The sequence below is a fragment of the Thunnus maccoyii genome, chromosome 3 (genome assembly GCF_910596095.1).
Source record: "Thunnus maccoyii chromosome 3, fThuMac1.1, whole genome shotgun sequence".
Taxonomy (NCBI): Eukaryota; Metazoa; Chordata; class Actinopteri; order Scombriformes; family Scombridae; genus Thunnus; species Thunnus maccoyii.
Genome location: NC_056535.1, coordinates 25,384,935 through 25,405,422, shown reverse-complemented (window position 1 = coordinate 25,405,422; position 20,488 = coordinate 25,384,935). Strand labels below are relative to the sequence as shown.

The window sequence follows — 20,488 nt, the reverse complement described above, 5'->3', positions numbered from 1 at the left end:
AAGTCCGTAACTCAAAATTTAACTTAAGTGAAATAAAAATGGGCAGCAAAATACTGTATACTATTGCTCTATTATTGTATTACTATTACTCACTCAGCAAAATGGTCTCTTTTAATGTGACTTAGTTATATTATTATGGATAATCATTACTGATGCATTAAGGCATAAGCAGCATGTTAATGTCAGTGCTGGTCGGCGGTGGAGCAAATCATTTTGTTATATACTGTTGAGTAGTTTAATCTATAAAAATGAATCATGTTTTATGGGTTTGTCATAGATTTTGTGTGTAAAATTTTTATCTTCAAAGTAGTTTCATATATAAAAGATGTAGCTGTCATATATATGAAGTTTAGTGAAATGTATAATACTTTCCTTTGAAATGTAGGGGAGTAGAAGTATAAAGTTCTGTATAAGTGCCTAAAAATTGTTCTTCGTCTTGTTCTGGGGTATAGTAGAGTAAATATACTTTTTTTAAAAAAAAGGAAATAAGTAATTAAACAAACAAACTAACAACACAGGCAAAGACACTGGTTTATAAGATGATGTGGTTTGGCTTCCACTTTCACTATTTTTCTAAAAAAAATACAATTTAAGAAACAAATCAAAGAATAACAAATGACTGTTGGTTACAGATGACATGAATGATACGCTGAGAAAATAGTAATTTCACTGAACGCAGATGCGATAATGAAAAATAAACAGTGTATCGTAAGTTTCAAATCAAAGTTACAAAGTGATTTATGGTCACTAAACAACAGGAACAAAGAGGGCACACATATTAGCAAAGTCTTCAGTATTGACTCATGTTGACCTGTTAGGAATAAGCAGGACTGGATCGATGGAGGTTTTGTTTACCTGGTGACAGTGATTTGTAAGAGCAAAAACAATCAATAGCAGTGCAATTAAATCACGTATCAGCCTCCGTCCTTGAGCACTATCAGCTGAAAGATGGACTGTGACCTCAGATAAAAGTGATTATGTAACACACTTACAGGCTACTCTTCATGTACCATTAGTGATGTTCTTCTTTGAAAAGTGGACCAAAACAAGGATTCTTGTCTAATGCCAAACTCTAGCTGCTTTGTGCTCTTATCAATTAGCTGTATTTGAGTGATGGGAATATGGTGAGATTACAGGAGTTTTCTATTTAAACAGCAAACCATCATGTGAGGATGAGATGCAGATACAACTGTTTGCTCTTGATGTGATTTTTCAGTGCCACTTTCTAAAAAGCCCTTTATAAAGGATTTTAATGTTGTAATTAATGGATTTATTTAGTACATCATTTATAAGCCTTTAATTCGAACACCTCTTGGGTTGCCATGGTTATGAATAACCCTGCTGGTGTTTATCCTCCTCCAGCATGACACCTGCTATGTCTTGTTATTTTTTTCATTCATCAGGTGACACTTCCAATCAACCCACTCCAGTGGACCGTTTGACCTCTGACCTAGTGGGAAAAGTACTGCAGAGTTAACATTTATAAATAAAGACTTGATGGACTGTTGTCCAGTAAAAAGTCTTATTATCAACTTAACAACTTAACATTTAATTACAGGTGACTGAGCTTTTGCTGCTGGTTTATTAGAAAAGTGAGAAACCTGTGACCCTCATAATGATGATTTATTATTGTGTATTAGAATTAAAACAATTAGAACTTAAAGTCTTTACAAGTAAAACAATGGCTTAAACAACAAAGATGTGAACACTGAATGACTTGATTGATGATTTGATTCGCATGTTAACTCTATGAATACATACTGAATACACACTTACACTCATACACACACAATATCACCCCTACATGTTAATGTATACACAGTCATATACAATACTTACATAGACACATGCACATACCAGTGGTGGAAGAAGTACTCAGATCCTTTACTTAAGTAAAAGTACCAATACAGCAATGTAAAAATATCCCATTACAAGTAAAAGTCCTGCATGAAAAATCCTACTTAAGTAAAAGTACATAAGTATTATGAGCTTGAAGTAGTTAAAGTATTGCAGTAAAAGTAGTAGTTTGGCCCCTCTGACTGATATATTATTATATATGACATCATTAGATTATTAATACTGAAGCATCAGTGTTAGAGCAGCGTGTTACTGTTGTAGCTGCTGGAGGTAGAGCTAGTTTCAACTACTTTATATACAGTTAGCTAGTTTAGTCCAGTGGTTCCCAACATAGGGGTCGGGCCCCTCCAAAGGGTCACAAGATAAATCTGAGAGGTCATGAGATGATTAATGGGAGAGGAAAGAAGAAAAAACAAAGTTCTTTCAGTTTGTGGACTTTTTCTCCAATCTTTGATTTTTGGTGAAATATTGGATCATTTGAACATTTATTGAAATGAAACCATGTGAGAAGTTTAGAGGGAAAAATTACTATTTGGTGGAGCTGTTAACAACTCATAGACATCTGAAATGTGACCCCGACTACACACTGCTTTTTGTAAGACGTCAAAAGACAAAAAGGTTGTAAACTGCTGGTTTCATCTTTAACAATGTGTTGTATTTTAAAAGCTTGTTATATTATCCATTGTGTCAAATGGAAATCTGAAAAGTAACTAAAGCCATCAAATAAATGTAGTGGAGTAGAAAGTATAAAGTAGCAGAAAATGGAAATACAGTACAGTAGTAAGTAAAGTACAAGCACCTCAAAATTGTACTTAAGTACAGTACTCGAGTAAATGTACTTGTAAACATTACTTTCCACCACTGGCACATACACATGTATGCAGTCTGTTTTAGCTGTCCAGTTGTTTTTATCCTGATTACTATTGATTAATTTGTTTGATTGTTTGAACACAATGTTATCTTCATGGTCACTGTGACATAAACAAATGGAATTTTGCAGACTTGGTGGCTTACACTGTTACTTGTCTATTAATAACTCACCACTCAGAGAGATTTTTCACAACCTGGCAGCTCAAAAGTTGTTGTAATTAATGCCTTATGACTGATCTATAAATGATTTGTTAACAATTAATAAAATGTATAAACTCTTTACTGTATAAAGGTACCTTTTTAGATATTTTTAATGTTGACAACATAAAATTCTGTTTTATGGAGATTTTTTTTTTCTAAATATATAAGGTTTTGGGATTAGGATTAAATAGTGTGTTGTAGATGTGACATTTTCAGTGTCCCATATATGATTCATATATCATAGTATCATCCTAAATTTGTTATTAGCTGACTTTCACACTGGATCTGTCTTTAGCAGCCTTGTAGCTGTTAAGATTTTGAGTTTGTTAGAGGGTTTTTTTTTTATGTGTGTGATATTTTCACGGTTGGCTGCACATCCCGGTGAAGCCCTGCCTTCTGAGATGAGATATAGCCTCCTGCCGGATTACAGCCTGCACGCAGCCCGTGAAGGCTTTATTCTGTTTGAATGAGGAAAACATCGTGTCTGTCTGTCTGAAAGCTGTCACATGGGGCCAAGGAGGAAAAAAAATCGCTTCCTGAAATGATCATCGTCACTTGATGTGTATTGTGTGTGTGTGTATGTGTGTGTGTGTGTGTTTTTTTCTCTCTCTCTCTCTCTAACGTAATAGGATCGCATCGCGTTTAATTTTCGGATCTTTTGGCTGCGGGTATCGGTGGATGCCGATGATGATAAGCAAAGTTAAAAACGCGATGTCCACTCTGGTGGGAGGGATGATGCCGCACGGACACCACCACAATCATCACTCAGGTGGCGGGCAGACCTGCGGACCGGACAGCCTGCCGCCGCGCTTCCCCTACGGCCGGCCGGATTTCTTGGACCTCACCCCGGAGCTCCTGCAGTACTCCACCGAGCACGCATCACGGCCGGTGCTCACGTTAAAGAGAGGCAGCAGGCTTCCCTGGCAGACGGGATACGCAGAGTGAGTGGTTCAAAGAAACCATTGACAAATTATCCAAAAAAAAAAAAACATCACCAAATGTTGTGTTTTTATTCCTGGTTTGAGGAGTGTCAGGCCTGTGAGGAGGGTTTTTATGCTGCTGCAGCCTCAGCAGCTCCGAGTGCACTGCAGCAGCACAGTGATGTCCAGTATGGCCTTTTGCTTTTTGTACAGTTTCTACCTCAGTGTTCCTCCCCTGAGCTGCTGTAAATGACATTTGGAGCAGCGTGTCTGCGCTGTAATTAGTCAAAGCAGCCGCTATCATGACACTGTGGCATTTGTGTTCAAAGGTGTGTGCCTGCAGGGCTCCTCAATTTTAAGAAATGCAAGGCCATGTGAAAATGAAAGCAGGAAATGCAGCTATCATGTTTCAACTAGCCTTTCTGAGTGTTTTCATACGTGCATGATGTTTTTGATATTTAAAAGATACACATAACTGATGACATCTCTCATACTTTCTCTCCTGTGTGCCCAGCTGATTGTCTGTCATTTTTATACACATGCAAAAACACGAGAGGAGCCTATTCAATGTCAGAATCAGTGTGTTTGTGTGAAATACTTGACTGTGTTTGAAGTAGTGACCATTCACAATTGTGAGCTCAAGTGCATAAATCCACTCCAGATGTCCTTGGGTTTACTGCAGGTGCCCTTATGCTCTAATACACCTGCAGTAACTCTCACAGGTAGAAACAATTCACCTGCAGTACTCTCTCACGTAGAAACAATGCAGCACTATTTCATTCACACTATTGGCCAGAATGCGCTGTTTGGGCGATTCCACTGAGGAAAAACACTTTCAGACATTCCAGTCTCCCTGAGGAGGGGGTTATGAGGGGCTGAATACCTTCAGTGCTACAGTATGTGGGCTGTACCACTGCGTGTTGCCCACCTCTCCTGGCCCCAGTGTGGGAAACACATACACAAACAAAAACAAGGCTGAGTCATGCAGAGAGACACAAGGGGACAGGGACGAGATCTGTGGCGACAGTCATGTCAGTAGACTTGAATGAGAAAGGTCAAGTGAGGGTGCTGTAATGAAAAAATGGGAGGTTAGTGTGTGAGAATGTGCAGCGTCATCAGTGCTGTCAACTGCTTTCTGAAGCAAATTACTTACATGTAAGTCGCTGAGACTGTAATCACAGCATTAGCGGTGCTGTTTACAACACAACCTAATCGGCTGATGTGATCGCACATCAGTTCTGGCATTACACAGAGTGTAAAAATCCCAAAAAGCCCGCACCCATCAGTGATAAATTATCACATTTGATAGAAGAGAACAAGGGCCAGTGTCAGCCCTGTGAGCAAATCAATCCAAAATCAATGTTCCTTAAAGGATCAGTAATTAACATCTGGAATAGGATTCTGTGTAACAATGCCAAATTATTGCTGTAATCCAGTTGTAAATGTTTGTACACCTGAATGAATGTACCATAATATTGACCTGGGATGGATTGGAGAAGTTATTTATTAACTCATGCGGATGATACAGCTCCGATAAGACTATTTAAATCTATCAACAGGTGTTAAATTAACTGTGCCGTGTGTGATCTCTTCAGATCAGTCTGGTTGAAATGATAACCTTCCCAGAGCAACATTTATCGGAACATCTATCAGCTTCATCCCTTTTGTTTCCGTTTACTCCCCTCGTGAGGTAATGAGTAGGAACAATGATGGCCAAACAGCGTAGATGGATGCTGTCCAGTTGGAGGCCGCCCCGCTGGCTTACACTCAGACTCTCTTCAACTTCTCCACTTAATTAGTGGCAGGGCAGGAAGTCATTGTGGTGGTAATGAGGATTCGTGGTCATTTGTTGTTGGATAGTCTTGGCCTGGCATTACGCTGATTGAGCACTTTTTTGTTATTCTTTCACTGGGATCTTAAACAAGATTATGTTAGTGAAGGCTTGCAGTGTCATTAGTGTCTCAGTAATTAAACATGCACATAATTTTTATTTACTTATCTTTATAATTACTTTTTGGCAGTTTTGCCTTTATTGGATAGTGGGCGGGGAAGAGGCAGACAGGAAGCAAGGGGAGCGAGAGAGAGAGAGATGGGTGTAACGTGCAGCAAAGGTTCCTGGCTGGAATCAAACCAGGGACATTGCAGTTACGTGGCATGCACAGTAACCATTTGGCTACCAGGGGACTCCACTTGTAACCATCTTAAATGTGAAATCTGTCTGTAATTTAAGCACTGAACAGGTTTATGATGCTACATTTCTTATTGATGCCATAACACCACTGTGCAACATTTTGTCAGCATAAACACAAGTGCACTTACAGTAAGCTACTTGAAGTGCATTTGTCAAATGGCTATTTGATACTAATATGGAGGCACATTTCCAGGCCCTGACATCATGCAAGAGAGAGAGTGTGAGGAGCAAAGACTCAAGAGGCAGAAAGAAAATGAGTATTCCTGTGCACAGAATGGATACTTTATCTTGATTTAAACCAAAATAATCATGGGAACAAATGTAACACACATTTTATCCCCTCATAATTAGTCTCATAATTAGTCAAACTTCTGAACCACAAATCTATTTATCATTCATAAACACCTCATCAGTCATTTACAAATGGGTGATTAATTCGTAATGAAGCTTTCAGAGAGCAGAGAGAGTGTATACTTTAGGTTTTAGGCTATTTGTTTATGGAAAAAAAAACATTCACAATCAAACTATCTAAAACAGGAGAACATAACAGCCATAATGATTTCAGTGAATGTTACTGAATGTGCAGACTGGTGATTGAGTCAAAATGATCCTGGAATACCTGCTATGTACAAAAATGCGCATCAGCTGCACCAAAAAAAAAAAAAAAAGTTGAAATATTTCCACTTTTGCATAATCTGGGTCACTTTAGGATAAGTCATATAATTTCAGTCAAAAATAATGTTGTTTAGGGTGTTTTTACTGCTCTCAACTGTGCAAATGGGTCAAATTTGACCTGAACAGTATGTAAGGGTTAAATCACCTATGAAAACGTATAAATGATTATTGTCTGTGACATTTTTGTGACAACATGAATAATACATGAAAAAATAGTTGATTGGAGAGCAACTATAGAGAAAGAGAAGAGCTCAGAGCTGTTTATGATCCTGAAGTGAATATGCAGGTATGGAGACGGGATGAATGGATGATTTTCAACAGAATAACTTCATGCTGGAAAGAAGTGGGATACATGAGTGTTTTTGTTAAGTAAACATTTAATCTCTCATGATATTTGTAGCATTTTCTTTCATTCAGTGCGTATTATAATGTATTTTTATGTAGTGAACAATATTATTTAATTGGATTCTGTTCAGTTCTTGTTCAGACTTGCATAGTTCATGTGCTTAATTGACACTATTTTGTGTCCAGATCTTAAATTGATGCCGAGATTCAGTTAACAAGTTGCTGAATGTTATAATTACAATGCTGGCATTTATGTTTCAGTCTGTCCTACCTAGTTATTGTTCTGCTGGAGATTTCTTTGTGTCAGTCTCGTCTGTGAGTTTCACTTTAGCATTGCACCATGGGGTTTGCAAACATGACCAACCACTTCCTCTCCCTAAAAAGGAATTCAAAATATGACTAGACTAATTCTTTGATGTTCAGATGCTTCAGATGAAGATGTTATGTGCTGTACAGGCCTGCAGTGTTTGTCTATCTGCCAAACTTCACCTGTAAAAAAAAATCCTTTCAAAAAGTCCACTGTTATACTCTGAAATGTGCCAGTTTTATGAGCAGAGGAGTTAAAAATACACCTAAAACAGACCAAACCACTGAAACAGGTCATTTGAAATTCTTTTTTGACCACAAGCAATGCAAAAAAAAAAATATCATCAACAAAGGAAGAATACACAGACAGTTAGAACAGTTGTATTCATTTTTTCAGACAGTTCAGATTTGTCATCCGAATTATCAACAACTCGAAATCTAAAAGGATTATTTCAGTGATTCTGAGGTGTTGTCATTCACTGGATTACATGCATCACTGATCTACTCCTGATTGAACCACAAAATTGTTTCCACAGAATGGACTTTTTCTCAGTGGGAGGTTTTGATGAGGTGTCAAGTGGATTGCAATATTTCTAAACTGCAGCTTTTTGTAGGAGTTTACGTCTAATAACACCAAATATGGACGGAAAGACATTCTCATCATATTTATAATGATGCTAAAAAGTCCAGCAGCCGCAATGAGAGAATACACGGGAACTCTCAACTTCCTCTTCTGAACTTTCCTTGCATAATACTGTATACAGTAGGAGGGATCACACAATGGCTTTCAGTCACAAGTTGTGGAAACATATGACCATGACTGAAACACAGTTATGCGAAAGAGTTAAGTGACTTGAGCTCCTGGTTAAGAATCACATCTGCCCACGCTACTGACATTATGTTCAATTATAGCTCACTGGGTTCATGTGACTGCATTTAAAAAAAAAAGAATAACTGCTGATTATTCACTTTCAGAGCGGTGAAACTTTATTAAACCGCAAAAATGTAGAAACAAGACACTTTCATTTTCAACAAAAATGTTTTCCTCTAAAACAAGTGTAAAAATTGTGTCAATTTATTGTTTCCTGAACTTTTCCTACTAAATAACATCAGGTTTTTCTGATTTCTAACATTGAAAGAAGGCAGAAAAAGCTAATCATTCCACTAATATGACATTTTATTCAGACACATTCAGTGTAAAATGTGAAATAATCCTAAAATATTATGTGTTATGTGTTTTTCAACTTGACTAACATACTGTTAGCCTCCAATTTCTGACAGAACGTCACTCTCACTTAGCCAATGTCTTGGTATTTTTGTTGAGGTCGTGCACTATCTGTAAGCTCTGGCAACAAGCAGAAAATTGCACTGAAGCTATCAGGTTTGTGTAAAAATTGGCACCAAGTACAGAGAATATGCTTTTCATGTGCTGTTATTGGATGCATCTGTTCTGTCAGAAATCGGAGGCCAACAGTATGTTTAGGCAAGTTGAAAAAGCGGTCACTATCATGCACTATCTGTAAACGCTGGCCACAAGCAGAAAATTGCACTGAAGCTGTCAGATTTGTGTGAAAGTTGGCATGATACTGCATGACCTCAACAAAAACACCAAGGCATTGGCTGAGTGAGAGTGAAGCTATAGTAAACCTAGCAACATGCACAGCGGTGCCAAAAAAGAGTGCTGGCAGAACATTGCAGATTTGCTGTGATCATATTCCAATATACGGTAAGGAGTTGTTCTTTCCCAGCCCTGCATCCAGATCTGTGAAAATGTTTTGGCCTTGGCAGAAAGTTTACATGACAATCAGGACACTATAAATTCTTACATGTCATTAGTCGTAATGCAGGGAGTACAGTACAGGACACAGTGCTGCCAGTGCTCTGCTTTCAACTGATTAGAAAGTGGAAGGACTTTTTATAATCCTGATTTGGACAGCAGTTGCATTTTATGCCTCATATTTGGTGCTCTCTGATATCAAAGACTCCAGCCAGGCCGCAGCCATTTTCTATAATGATTGTAATCAGCTAAACTGTTTGGAAAGTGAGAGGTCAAAGGTCATGTTTCAGTGATTACTTTGGGATTCTCCTGTCTCCTTTGTTTGAGCGTACAGTTTTTCCTCTTTCCCTCTCTCTCTCTTTCATTTTTGGTCTCTTGCTCTGTTTCTCTTTCTCTATTTCTTTCCCTGATGCTCCCAGCAGTAACTGATAAATTACTAATCCTCTCTCTGCAGAAGTTTCTCAGGGAATCTTAATGACAATATTCAAATTACTGTAATTGCGCAATAGGTATTATGCCGTATTATCCAGCTAATGTGGCATTTATCTATAATTGAAACTGGAAAATGTTATGTAATATGCCAGGATGAGGCCCAAACTGCAGCCTCTCCAAGTCAGCCTCATGTGGCAGCTTAAAGGACTATACCAGTGAATAATCCAGCCTGTATACTACAAATCACATATACTTCACAACACAGTGAACCAAATATAAACCATTATGTACAGTATGGAAGTCAATTAGCAGGTGTAATCCATTTAAGTTAAAGCTGCCTTAATCAATATTTCTCTATTAACCATGGATTAAATGCCTTTGACAAAAAATTATCATTATACTATTCAGTTCCCCTCAGCTCTACAGAGCATTTTAGTGTCTTTCAGTTCACTGTTTTGGTTTTGCTGCCCACAATTTTACTGTTTTGTTTCACTTTTATCACTCGCATCAGTTTCTAGCTGCAGCATGTAGTTTTTTTCTGTCCAGCACAAAATAGCGGTCAGACAATGTTAGCAACTAGCTGGTGAACATGTTGTAGCATTTAGCAGCTTAAGAATCAGATAACATAGAGCTAACAATAGAGTGAATGTTAAACATTTATTTGACAGGTAACAAGAAACTTAACTCCAGACAAATGCTAATGTTACTTAGTATCTGCTGGATGTGTAAACAAGAAACTGTTTATTAATAAGTTTGCATCAACATAAAATGGAAGTAATATAAGATGATAATATATTAATGTGTTTAGCTTGTTCCACTGTCCCAATTGGCCAAAAATCGATCAATGCAGATTTTAAGTGCAGAATGATTTGATAAGTCTTCAATGTACTACCATAGTACAAAGATAATGTAATCCATCACTTTAATCTGTGATGGGTTTAACAACTCAATGGAGTTTCAAGAATCTGCTGATTGATTTTCATACTGTATGGATTAAACACAAACCAATGGATGTGTGGAACAGTAGGGAAAATATATCTAATCAAGTAATCAAGTCTAAAATTGTACACCATGCATATAAAAATGTTTGGCAAAAATGTAGTGAAAGTAAACATGATTCGTAGAGATGGAACATGCCAAAACACTATGATCACACTAAATTTGTATTTAAATTTGTGATCCATTTTCCATCCATCCATTTTCTGCCGCTTATCCAGGACTGGGTCGCAGTGGCATTAGACTGAGTAAGGAATGAATTTGTGATTTGAGATTGTTTTAGCATGCACCTGTTGTGACACCTACCTACAGAGTTCAAGCTGTAACTGGATGTTTTATTACTATTTATTGCTATTTTTCACAGATAAAGCTGCTAAGCATAGTTTCCTGCAGCCTCACCACTCTTTTCATCACTGTTACCTCCAGTGAACACTGCGGCAGCGCACACCAGGATGGATGATGCTGCTAGAGTATGAAACAGTGCATTACTCTAAAGCCATTATCCTCCACAGGCATCAGCTCATAATAAAAACACTTAATCCCTCCTGCAAGTTCCCTCTGGGACATGACTGCATCCTGCTGCCCCACTTTTTTCCTCACTGTTCGTCTCTCTCCATCTTTCTGGCTGCAATTATGTTTTTTCGTGTGGTTAGAGGAAAGAGAAAGCAAACTCTATAAATCATCTGACTCAAGTCTCACTTTTCTTTCTCGCGTCTTTCTCCACCAGGGTGATCAATGCGGGGAAAAGCATGCTGAACGAGGACCAGGCCTCTTGTGAGAAACTGTTCGTGAAGAAGCCGACCGGCAAACACCGCAACTCCACTCTGCTGGAGGACAACGGGGTGAGCGAAGGACAAAGTCCTGAACGTCAAAACAGGAGTCACAGAATGAGGGATGAAATGTCTCCAATAAATTACCAGTGATAATGTTTTTGAATCTGAGTCTCAGTTAAGTCCTGAAGAAGGTGAACGTCACTGAAGGGTATTTGGATTTCTTGTTAAAACACAATGAAGTCTTAGCAGTAGTGCATTTAAATTGTAATTGCCTCACACCATCTGTGCATGCATTGTAGTTATCAGATACCCAATAGTGGTGTCTCCGTAGCTTATTTGGTATTGATGGATTCAACTTGTTATTTGTGTTCACCTCAGATACTCGTGGGACTTCTCATTTTTCACTATACACGTTCATTTAGATGTCTGATTAATCCTTTACTGTTCCTCATCTTGTTATCACAAACCAAAGTATCAGAAACAAGTTCCAGCTTTGTAATAAAGAATATTTAGACCTCTATGTCAAGAAAAGACCCGCAAAGAAGACAAATTGAAGAAGTAAAAATTTTACTTCTTCAATTTGGCCTTTTGTCTCAACTTGTCGTCTGTGTGAAGTTTAAAGCTAGTTTAGTTTAGTTTAGTTTAGTTTAGTTTAGTTTAGTTTAGTTTAGTTTAGTTTAGTTTACTTTAATTTAGTTTAGTTTAGTTTAGTTTAGTTTAGTTTAGTTTAGTTTACTTTAATTTAGTTTAGTTTAGTTTAGTTTAGTTTAGTTTAGTTTAGTTTAGTTCAGTTTAGTTTAGTTTATTACAGGGACCATGTACAAAAGAAAACATTCATCTCACAAAAGAGATGTACTAGAATTATCTGAAAGATAAAATTTCTTAATTTCATAATAATAAAGACAACAGGTGTTTAATAAGAAAAGAACTTGTTTCTCCATTGTAGTCGTCTAGTAACATTTTACTTTAAGTCCCCCTATTTAGCATTTATAAGCAGTGTATAAACTGTTAATAACTGGTTTATAGCACACTATAATGTAGTCGTAAGCAGTGTTTATTAATGTATTTGACAACTATAACTCCTTCTGTGGACATCCATAACTGAGTGCAGGTATATAAACGGATAATGAACGACTATTTAGTACAGTTGCAGTCATATAAAATTTTTATATAAATTCTATAAAATTTGATCTGCTTACAGCTACATTATAGTGTGTTATAAACTATTTATTACATCTTTATATTCTGCTTATAAATGTGAAGTAGGGGGACTTAAAGTAAAGTGTTACCCCATTAACTCTTCAGGTCAATATGTCTGTTTTAGACCCTCAACTCCTGAAAGACCTGCACACACGCACACAAACACACGCACGCACGCACACACACACACGCACACGTCCATTTAGTGTAAATGAATTACATCATCCCTTGTTTCGCCCCTCCCCCGCTCATTTCCAGCATCAGAGGGGAAAGCAGATGTCTTGTGCGTGTTCATCTGTTAGTCAGTCGGGCCAACTCGGCTTGTAAACACGCCTGCCAACACAAAAGGTGGCAACGCCTTTTCATTTCCCATCGCATCATCGTAGAGCAGCAAAAAGCCCTCAGATGAAGATAATCTTCCAGTAGTCTTTCCATTGCTTGTGTAGATCCTCTTTGGACAAGAATCACAAAACATTTGATTTATACTATAGGATAATAATATTTTTTATGTTTTATATTTTATATGGCCAGTGTGCTATTCTTCCAGTAAAACAATTCTGTTATTTATATTGTTCTATATTGTTTTTGACTTTTATGACACCATATAAAAGCTCAAAATAAAATCTTTATATCTTGACAGCTTTACCAAAATATTATAATATAGATTTACTGCAACTGAGGTTCAGTAAGACCTGAAATGGAAGAAACATATTGCTTAGCATTAAAAATGTCACCAGAGCCTCTAAACCCTCACAAATCTGTGCCTTCTGGCTCAGAGTTGTAATCTCATGGGAGATTTTTAAACCACACCCGTAACCATAGGAATTAATATTTTTTCTATGATTTATATAATAAATCACTGTTACTGTTTTTATATTTATTCTATACCTTTTATGTCCACATCACTTGTTTTAGGACGGCACAGGAATCCCTCTCCACTTCTGGGGCGTGTTTGATGGACATGCAGGTAGTGGAGCTGCCATCATGGCCTCCAAGCTTCTTCACCGCCTCATCAGAGACCGTTTGGGAGAAATCTGCCACTTGTTGGAGAACCCCAACAGTGTGCCTCCTATCTGCTTGGCCAAGAACGGCAGCCCATACCAGGCGGAGACAAAGAAGGGAGCCGAAAAGGAACCAGAAGACCCCGATGCTGTCACCGACTCCTCAGTGCGCTTTCACATGGAGAAGGTTGTCAGTTTGGAGAGCCTGGTGATGGGAGTCATAGAGACCGCCTTCAAACAGATGGTGAGCAGATGTTAGCCAACAGTGCATGCAGGAAAACAAGAAAACAATCCTTTGCCCATTTGTAAGCTGCATATTTAATTCTTTCACTGCCTTTTAATTTTTTTTCTGGGGTTTTTCTGGGTGGATGAGTATCCAAACCTGACTTACTGTGGAAAAGATGTTTCTGTTCTGCTCTCACTTTCTGGTTTAGATGATACTGATAATAACCTACAGCTGAGGCTTCTTCAAAGCCTCTTTGTTTCTCTACATTAGCGCTGCTGTTTTGTTTTAAATATGAATATGTATGGAGAAAATAATTAGCTATACAGTGTGATTGGAGGCAGAGTGAGTTCTTAAACCTCTGAGATTTTGTGGCCTTTTAATTTAACTTTGATTTTTCTCATTTTATTTCAGGATGACCTAATTGAAAAGGAGAAAGCATCCTATGCCATCTCTGGCGGGTGTTGTGCCTTAGCTGCCATCCATATGATGGGGAAACTCTATGTAGCCAATGCTGGAGATAGCAGGTGAGAGTTTAGCTGTATCAAAGTCTCTGCACTGCTCTGCACCATGTACTGTAGAAATGATTTAAAACTAATTTAACTGAAGGGTTTTTATAAAGATAGAAAATGTAATTCACTCTCCACTGTTCAACGTATGGAGCTTTATACTTGGAGCTTCTTGTGCCACCTGGGGTTCACTTTGCATACTGCAGCATAATGCAGCCCTCTTCTCTGACCAACCTTTTCATATTAGCTGTTTGTGAAAAATAAGAAAAAGGAAAATGTAATTCTGTCAGTGTGAATTTTCTCACTCTTTTCTCCCCTCCCTCTTTGTCTCTGCAGGGCTATAATCATACGAAATAATGAAGTTGTTCCCATGACTAACGAATTCACACCTGAGTCAGAGAGACAGCGGCTACAGTATCTGGTATTCTTATCTTTTATGGTACACATGACTAACAAAAGTGTGCTGAGGGGATTTTTCTCACAGGCTTTAAGCAGTTGATTGATTTGACTTTGATTGATTTTCTTTTATTTTCATGGCATGCACACAAAGTGCCCAGCCCTCATTGAAAGACATTGAAAGTACAGCAGTGGTCAAACATTTATTTAAATTATAAAATTACAGATTATTGTACAGCTTGGTCTTCAACAATATATTCTTCCCTCTCTCCCAAGCTTAGCAAATAAAACCTGCTACAAAAAAAGGTTCCCTTCCTGAAGCACAACTCAAGTTTTTCATAATCATCCAGCCCAAAGAAATCAACATAAATGGAGGGCATTTTACTAAAAGGACATCCTTTACGTCCTCGTGGACAGGGCAATAAAACAAAAATGAACCTCATTCTCAGTTTCTTCTAGCTCACACAACAAAGTCTCCTCTGAAGTGGCATTAAACCTGGCAGTCTCTAAGTTGATCTTTGTAAGTTTAGTTGAGAAAGATAAGCAGGCAACCTGAAGAAGAGGAAGGAAATCCTCTCTTGCGCTAACATAAATTGCTTCAGTTGCCTGTTTTAGTAGCTGGTTGTAGTTCTGAGTCAGGGAGTGGGTGGATGATGTTTGTTGCTAAAACTGGGAGCTGTTCTGTGCCTTCAGTATGCAGCATACTGTACTGCAAGGCTCCTGTTCTACAAGCAGTTTTCTTCAGCTTCTTTCTGTTTTGTAAGAGCTATTGAGTTGTGACAGACATTTAGACTTGAGTAAAGGTTTTTAATCTGTAGTTTGATGTGACCTGCCCCATTTTGTGTGTCACTCCAGGGTTTCCTGAGGCCAGAGCTCCTGGGCAATGAGTTCACTCACATTGAGTTCCCCCGGAGGATCCAGCACAGTGAGCTGGGCAAAAAGATGCTCTACAGAGACCACACCATGACTGGCTGGTAAACCTGGAGATCCTTTTCATTCACATTTCTGACAGTTAATTATGTTTTGAGTGAACTCTTCACATAGGATTTTCAAACTAGGGCATTATCAATTCATCTTCCATTTATTTTCCTAATAAATTGATTATACATTCAGTCTATATCAAGTTGACATATTCAAGGTGCTTGTCAGGTCAAAATGCAGGTATTCACTTTTGAAAAAAAAGCAAATATTCGCACTTGAGAAGTTGGATAACTAATCATTTAACCTATATTACAAACATGCTTACATCTGAGATCTGTTGGCTTTGTTGCAGGGCTTATAAGACAATTGTTGAAGATGATCTGAAATTCCCACTGATATACGGAGAGGGTAAAAAGGTAAGAAGAAACCTAACGTACTGAACTGGATACACAAATTCTTGTAGAGATTTCTAAATATTAAGCTGCTGACGGTTTCTACTCAGTAATAATTCAATCACAATATGTACGTAACATGCGTATTTATAACAGGTTGTCTACATCTAATGCATTATTGTATCACCAAGCTATCTATTATATACTTTGTATATGCAGATAATTCAATTAAATTAAGCATTTTCACATCTATAATTCATTCGTGTAATTCTGCCACATCTGCCTGGGGAGAAATGCATAATGCACCTCATTTTCATTATTGTCTAAGAGAACATGGTCTTCACTTAATAATCCCTCATAAGTGGATTTTCCTTGAACTGAAGCACATCTCAAACCGGTAACCTACATTATTATGTGTGTGTGTGTGTGTGTGTGTGACCCTACTGTGTGATTGTGTGTTTGTGTATACAGGCACGCGTCATGGCAACAATCGGAGTGACCCGTGGGCTCGGAGATCATGACCTGAAGGTGTACAACTCCAACATTTACATAAAGCCCTTCCTCTCTTGCGTCCCTGAGGTGAGTGCGATGAGTCAGAAGCAAAGTTGGCTGTCAGGGCTGCCGGAGGAGTCGCCTCAACATCACTGCTTTAGCCTCCTCGGAGCCTTTTGCTCGCATATGAATAGCTGTTGAGCTTCACTTTGTTGCCTGTTGCTCAAAGCTGTGTCTCATAATGGGCCTTTAGAAACTCAGATATGAGAGAGACGTTAGAAGTGCACACAACCTTTTTTTAAAATCTCTTCCTACACATGATAGCACTTCTCATTTTTGTTGTATGGTGTTAAAATAGCCTCTACCTCTTTTGTTAGATTTTACTTTTTCATTTCCTTTTCAAGCATTGTCAGCATTGCTCAGCATTACGGGAACATCATCAGGTCTCTATTCCCTGAAATGTGCTTATCTGACTACATTAAGTGGCTTAGTGTCTAAAATGTAAATGAATATGAGCAGCTTTATGGAGCAAATGGAGGTTATGTCCCTTGCATGCAAGCATGTGTTCTCTAATCTTTCTGTACATTACTGGACACAATTCAAAATGTTTTTATAAATCATGACACCGTAATGAATCAAATATTGATCAAGAAAAATGTCTTGATGTCACAGGTGCAGGTTTATAACATGGATGAAAACAAACATGGCCCTGACGACGTTTTGGTCATGGGCACAGATGGATTGTGGGACGTCACAACAGACAGGGAAGTGGCAGATGCTGTGTCAGCCTACTTATCCTGCTGTGACCCCTCTGATCCCATGAGGTATGCAGTCTGCCAAGTAATCCTTTACATTAGGCTTTTGTTCTTGCTGTATGATTTGTCATGTGCCGTGTGAACATGTTCAGGAAAATTAGATGTAAGCGGCAGTTTCGTAAATCCACTGTGAAGTAAGATCAGTGGTGTAATGTTCAACTTATTTTGTCCACTAGGTGGTGACACATTTTTAGGTATCATATATATAGTTATAGTATATACAGTATATATACACTCTAGCACTTTATTAAGGACATCTGTGCAGTCTAATCCAATATAACAAATCTGCCATAAATTCTACTTTTTTCAGTGTTTGTTGACATTGTACCCTTATGTGTGTTAATGGGGTGGACAAAATATTAAGAACAAAGAAACAAAGTGGAATTATCACCTTTCTGACAATTTCAGCAATATCTGAAAATGTGTACGTTTCGTAAAAATAGAATTTATGGCAGAGCTGTTGGATTGGTATGTTTCACAGCAGGAGATAAAATGACAAACCTATCAATTAACACTCAAAAAATAGCTTATACCTTCTTACAACTATGTTAAAGTGTATTATAACTTGTTTGATTAATGTTTATATAAAATAAAGTGTTACCCTTCATCAGCAGTGGACAAAAATCAGGAAACATTAGTTTGATATTCTTACTTGATTGAATATGAATCCGTATTTTGTATGTGTGTTTGTGCTTATCTGTAATTATAGAGTGCATCTCACTGTTGTAATGACTGTTTATGCTTTTTGCCCTCTGTGTGTTATTCAGGTATACACTGGCAGCCCAGGATCTGCTGATGAGGTCAAGAGGAGTGCTGAAAGAGCGTGGCTGGCGGCTACCCAATGAAAAACTGGGCTCAGGTGATGACATCACTGTATTTGTCATCCCGCTGGCAGGACACGAGTCAGAGACATGACAAGGTGCTGTGGCAGCCGCTATGACAGAGCTGACTCTTCAGGGTCCCTCCAAGCTCCTTAAACCCCGGACTGACGGGGCTGCGAGAGAAGATAACACCTTTGTCATAGGGAAGACTCGGGTATGAGCAGCACCTTCATCAACCACTAGATCGGACCCAGTCCCAACCGCTTCACTTCAACCCGACCCAGGAGCAGTCACCCATCTCCTTTGGTTGGTCTCAGTCATGTAAACAAAAGATTTTCAGTGACATTGTAAGAGAAGTCACACTCTTCCTCCCAGACCTGCTGTTTGTGACGGTTGCCAGTGAGAATTAAATCCTTGTAGTATTTTCTTTCCTGTTTTTGTTCGACGCTGGACTGCTACTCAAACCTTTGAATGGATTGTGCATTTTCATGTCATGCCCTGAATGTGACTCCCTTTTGTAAAAAAAACAAAACAAAAAAGAAAAAAGTCCTCCTGAAGTTTCACAATCAATATTGTAAAGGGGATTGCAGAATGTGAGGAAACCAAAGAGGTGCCTTTAAGGCATAAGGATGGAAATATGTACAAATGAATGAATAAAACAATAAGACAAAGAAAAAGTCCATTAGATACATGTCTGTACATTAAACACAAATGGAAGTTTACTGAGGTAAAAACAGAGGAATGGACCTTTTTTCAGCGATGGACCCACACAGAATCAGTTGAGTCTGTATTGCTGTATTTCCTTTGTCAATGCTGAATGAATGACAACACCTGAGGCACTTGAAGAATGTCGGACATGCTCTGTGGTAGCCTGTTGATTTGTGATGCGGTGTATCTTTTTATTGAATGTGTTCATAGATCTTTTGTTTTGTTTTGTTTTGTTACAGTTAAGAGAACAGAGGGTTGTATATATGTTCAGTAAAACACAAAGGAACAGGATCATTGGTTTCCATTAACTACATGTTTTCTTTTGTTTAACCCTCAGAGGAGAAAAAGTAATGTGTTCTCATAAATGTGTCGGTATAGTAAGATGTGATAAACTTCACACATATGCCTTATTAAAAGATGAAAGGGACTTGGGAGTTTTTTTCTTCAGATGCACTAAATTAGATCCTTGTAAAAAATGGCAAAAATATATTGTATGCCCTTAAATGTACCGTATACCTCTTTTGTACCATTTTTGTTAATGTCATGTTGTTATTTAGATTATCCATATATTTTTAAAGAAAACTTTGGTTGTATCAGAAGTTTTATTTTTATGTTTCTATCCATAACTGTTTGTTTAGAGAGATGGTTTGTCCTAGAAATTGAGCTACCAAAATGCGAGGTAGAGGGATAATGTGTACCAGTTTAGAAATAAATCAGATTTTTCCCATTTGTTTTGAACTTTTTTTGTCTCTGACTCAGTCTCATGTACTTCTCAAACGGAAATGAACTTTTGGTGTGGCCGACTGATGAGTCAGAACAGTTCAGACTGACAACTAAATTACTGAGTGTTCAAATTCTAAGTATCTCAACTTCCCTCTTTACTGACTCCTGACATAAACGTCATGAGCATTATGAGTTAGTATTGAAGTCAGGATTTATTCAATGACATGTTTACATAATTCATTTCCCAGGAGAAGAGATTCTGTTTTTTCACATATTTTTCAGGGTCTAAGAAGTTTACAAAATTTGTATGAACTAATTTTTAAAAAATGAAAAATAACCATAAAATAGGAGCATTGTTTATGGTGCAGAAATGATTAACGGATGACTGAATAAGTACTCACTGTCCGTTCAATTTTTTAAGTTGAAGCACAGAAGGATTATCGTGAAACTGCACCTAAACTATGAAAAGTAAAAGTACTCGTGATGCAAAATGTGGCTCATTATTGTATATATATTAACTACATTATATTAGATACAGCATTTTCATGAAGCAAGTCAAATCGGGTTTAAAGGCACTTGTTGTCCACCCACACAGGAAGAAAACATTAGCTGCAACACTGCAAAAGCAACATTCATATGAAGCCACATTATCTTGGTTATCCGTCCACAAGTCATGGCTCGCAGGGCTATGCAAGGAGAACAAGAAAGAAAGAAAAGAGCAGGCACATTTTTCATTCTCATTAGTAAATGATGTACTATGATGAGCTCACATTAATCTTTGAATCATTCTGACCAGCTGTAACCTGAACAGAGATCTAATCGGCCACAGAAACTGAAAACACCTGTGGCTCTGCAGGGCCTTTGATAAATACTAATCCATCATATTTTATAGGCTAATAATCTATGTTCTGTATGTAAAATTTATAAATATATAACTAACTGTC

General features: G+C 37.8%; 1 protein-coding gene across 1 annotated transcript; it reads left to right on the top strand.

Moving 5' to 3' along the window:
* Window positions 1-3,322: 3,322 nt before the first annotated feature.
* ppm1j (protein phosphatase, Mg2+/Mn2+ dependent, 1J) lies at window positions 3,323-19,540 on the top strand. Its single transcript, XM_042407057.1, has 10 exons — window positions 3,323-3,869; window positions 11,298-11,412; window positions 13,459-13,788; window positions 14,182-14,294; window positions 14,613-14,697; window positions 15,528-15,646; window positions 15,946-16,009; window positions 16,457-16,564; window positions 17,150-17,301; window positions 18,060-19,540. Exons 1-10 carry the CDS (start codon window positions 3,607-3,609, stop codon window positions 18,205-18,207), a joined length of 1,497 nt encoding a protein of 498 aa, XP_042262991.1. The 5' UTR covers window positions 3,323-3,606; the 3' UTR covers window positions 18,208-19,540.
* Window positions 19,541-20,488: the final 948 nt, after the last annotated feature.

Excerpts from the sequence above, each read along its gene's own strand:
- ppm1j (XM_042407057.1), top strand. The coding sequence starts at position 3,607 with ATGCCGATGATGATAAGCAAAGTTAAAAACGCGATGTCCACTCTGGTG. Across the intron at positions 11,413-13,458 it reads CTCTGCTGGAGGACAACGGG|GACGGCACAGGAATCCCTCT; the intron begins GTGAGCGAAGGA and ends CACTTGTTTTAG. Across the intron at positions 16,565-17,149 it reads TCCTCTCTTGCGTCCCTGAG|GTGCAGGTTTATAACATGGA; the intron begins GTGAGTGCGATG and ends TTGATGTCACAG.